This window comes from Etheostoma spectabile, chromosome 17 (genome assembly GCF_008692095.1).
Source record: "Etheostoma spectabile isolate EspeVRDwgs_2016 chromosome 17, UIUC_Espe_1.0, whole genome shotgun sequence".
Taxonomy (NCBI): domain Eukaryota; kingdom Metazoa; phylum Chordata; class Actinopteri; order Perciformes; family Percidae; genus Etheostoma; species Etheostoma spectabile.
In genome coordinates this window covers 14,309,382-14,311,703 of record NC_045749.1, presented here as the reverse complement: position 1 = coordinate 14,311,703, position 2,322 = coordinate 14,309,382, and the positions used below count along the sequence as shown (strand labels likewise).

The following is a 2,322-nucleotide window of genomic DNA, read 5'->3' as shown; positions in this document are numbered from 1 at the left end:
TTTTACTTATTGACCTCAGGACAAATGTGACTTGTTTATTTGACAATCTGTGGATTATTATTATTTACCACCAATAAATGGCCATTAATGCACAAAACAGACCAATGGCTTGACATTTTATTTGCATAGATACTGGATTTACCTTGAAAACAGTCGTAAAACGATACAAAATTCCTATTAAGCTTTAGTTTTGTTTTGAAAGTTTTATTTACCTCCTGTTTTTGAAAGGCCGAAGTGTCAACACAAAATCTGCTGGAATCATTGGGAGGAACGGGCCCCAGTCCAAACAGCCTTTCCTGGTTGCTTTCTTCAAGGCCAGTGGGGTGTTGCTTCGCTCTGTCAGAGCTGCTGGTGGGAAGAAAAAGAACCACAATCGCAATAAATCTTCTAATCAACAAGAAGCATCTAGGGCACCAAAAACTGGAGGTGTGTGCTCTTTTTATTTTGTAATTAAGATGCTACAGTCATTTGTTATCACTTATTTTATCCTATACACATCTGCTCTCTCAATGAGATACATTTAATTACATACTGTTGTCGGTTCCATCAGACTATCCATCCCTTAGACTAACCAACTTGATTTCCAGCAGCAAGATATCCCTATAATTACTGGGCCAGATTGCACTGTGATGTGGTAAAGATAACACCTGGAAGTCAAAACTTAATGGAACATTCATTGGATTTTAATAGTATTAATTAAGTAACATTAATAGGAAACATTTCCAGTGTATCCCAAGGGACAATCTTGTGTAATTCCAAAAGTCTACATTAATGGACTGCATTCTAGGGTTTTTGTCCAGAAGCTTTATAGACAGTGTTGTGTTAACATTCCTACAGTAAGAACACAACAATATATAAACATTTAACGCTTTCTTTTATGATTAATACCCTTTTATTTTTTCAGATTACAATACAAGTGAACAGAAGCAAGCCTGCAAGAAGCATGAACTTTACGTCAGTTTTCGAGATTTGGGCTGGCAGGTAAGGGAAAAATGATTTCTCATCTCAAAACATTTATAAAACTAACTAGTAACACAATAAACAATGCATTTTGATTGTCATAAATAAAGGAAGCACTTTTTTGTCAAGGATTGGATCATTGCTCCTGAGGGCTATGCTGCTTTTTACTGTGATGGTGAATGCTCTTTTCCACTCAACGCACACATGAATGCAACAAATCATGCAATTGTGCAAACCCTGGTTAGTATTCTTTAGAGTGCATTGCATGTGTGTATTGCAATACAAATATTGTTATAAGCTACCATAATGTTCTCAGCAGGTATAATTCATCTGAAACTCACTGCTGTTGCACCTCTACTTTATGTTCTCATTTATAGGTCCATTTAATGTTTCCTGACAATGTGCCAAAGCCATGCTGTGCCCCGACCAAGCTCAATGCAATATCAGTGCTTTACTTTGATGACAGCTCAAACGTAATTCTCAAGAAATACAGAAATATGGTAGTTAGGTCATGTGGTTGCCATTAGTGGCCGGGCTAACTTTAATTTATGCTATCTGGTATGGGAATCGCTGGAAAACACATCTGCTGCAGGTGTGACGTGATGTACAGTATTATGTATATAAAGTTGTATTATCTAATTTATTTTATTCTTTTTTTTTAAAAATAGCACTGAATATTTAAATGATTAGGACAGAATGTTGATTTTACTTCACGTCAGTTATCAGTTAACTTTTGTGTCCATTGGCATATACTCCCTCTTAGTAACATCTGTATAACTTTCATGAGTTAACTATTCACTGGAGTCATCATGATACATGAGATCACTTCCCCTTCTGCTTGTTTTTCCCCTTTTACAATATGCTTGCCTTGTGCTTTAAATGCTCACTGAGATAGAATTATACATGTTTGTCAGTATATAATGTGTTTTTCTTAAACACTATTTTTTTGTCTTATTTTGTCTACATTATGGACCCACAATTGATGATGCTCTGAGCAGTAATATCACAATTCCTACAGGCTATTGGAAATCTTGTTAATCAAATTGGATCACTTGCAGAAAAAAACAGTGAGTGTTCTCTAATGTAAACCCAGCTGCACAAAGCTATTTTCAAGCTGCCACTGTCTTTCAGCAATGATACTGTTTCACCCTTCCAAGCCAGCTTTTTTCTTTTTTTTCCAGAAGAGTGTGTGTTCAACAAGGGGGTTAAGACAGTCTGGATTGAAACTCTTATAAAGTTGAGGGTTTACCTCTGAATGCTTTACAAATTAGGTCATTTTTTTTAAACAATGTTTATGTAAATTTCTTCCATAAACACTGTTTTCTCATTCTTCTGTGGACTAGCTGTAAACGTCTTGCTCGG

General features: G+C 35.8%; 1 protein-coding gene and 1 long non-coding RNA gene across 4 annotated transcripts in view; one reads left to right on the top strand and one right to left on the bottom strand.

Annotated features, from left to right (window-relative positions):
- Positions 1-2,322, bottom strand: part of LOC116705206 (uncharacterized) — a 21,912-nt gene that overhangs the window by 9,274 nt on the left and 10,316 nt on the right. For all 3 annotated transcript variants that reach the window (XR_004335878.1, XR_004335879.1, XR_004335877.1), the window contains one exon: positions 213-348. This is a non-coding gene — a long non-coding RNA (uncharacterized LOC116705206). The remainder of the gene's footprint in view (positions 1-212; positions 349-2,322) is intronic.
- bmp5 (bone morphogenetic protein 5) overlaps positions 1-2,322 on the top strand; it is a 9,725-nt gene that overhangs the window by 7,338 nt on the left and 65 nt on the right. The window contains exons 4-7 of the mRNA XM_032541167.1: positions 229-426; positions 905-981; positions 1,090-1,200; positions 1,338-2,322. The exon at positions 1,338-2,322 is cut by the window's right edge and continues 65 nt beyond it. Coding sequence (XP_032397058.1) covers positions 229-426; positions 905-981; positions 1,090-1,200; positions 1,338-1,487 — 536 coding nt within the window. The 3' untranslated portion in view covers positions 1,488-2,322. The remainder of the gene's footprint in view (positions 1-228; positions 427-904; positions 982-1,089; positions 1,201-1,337) is intronic.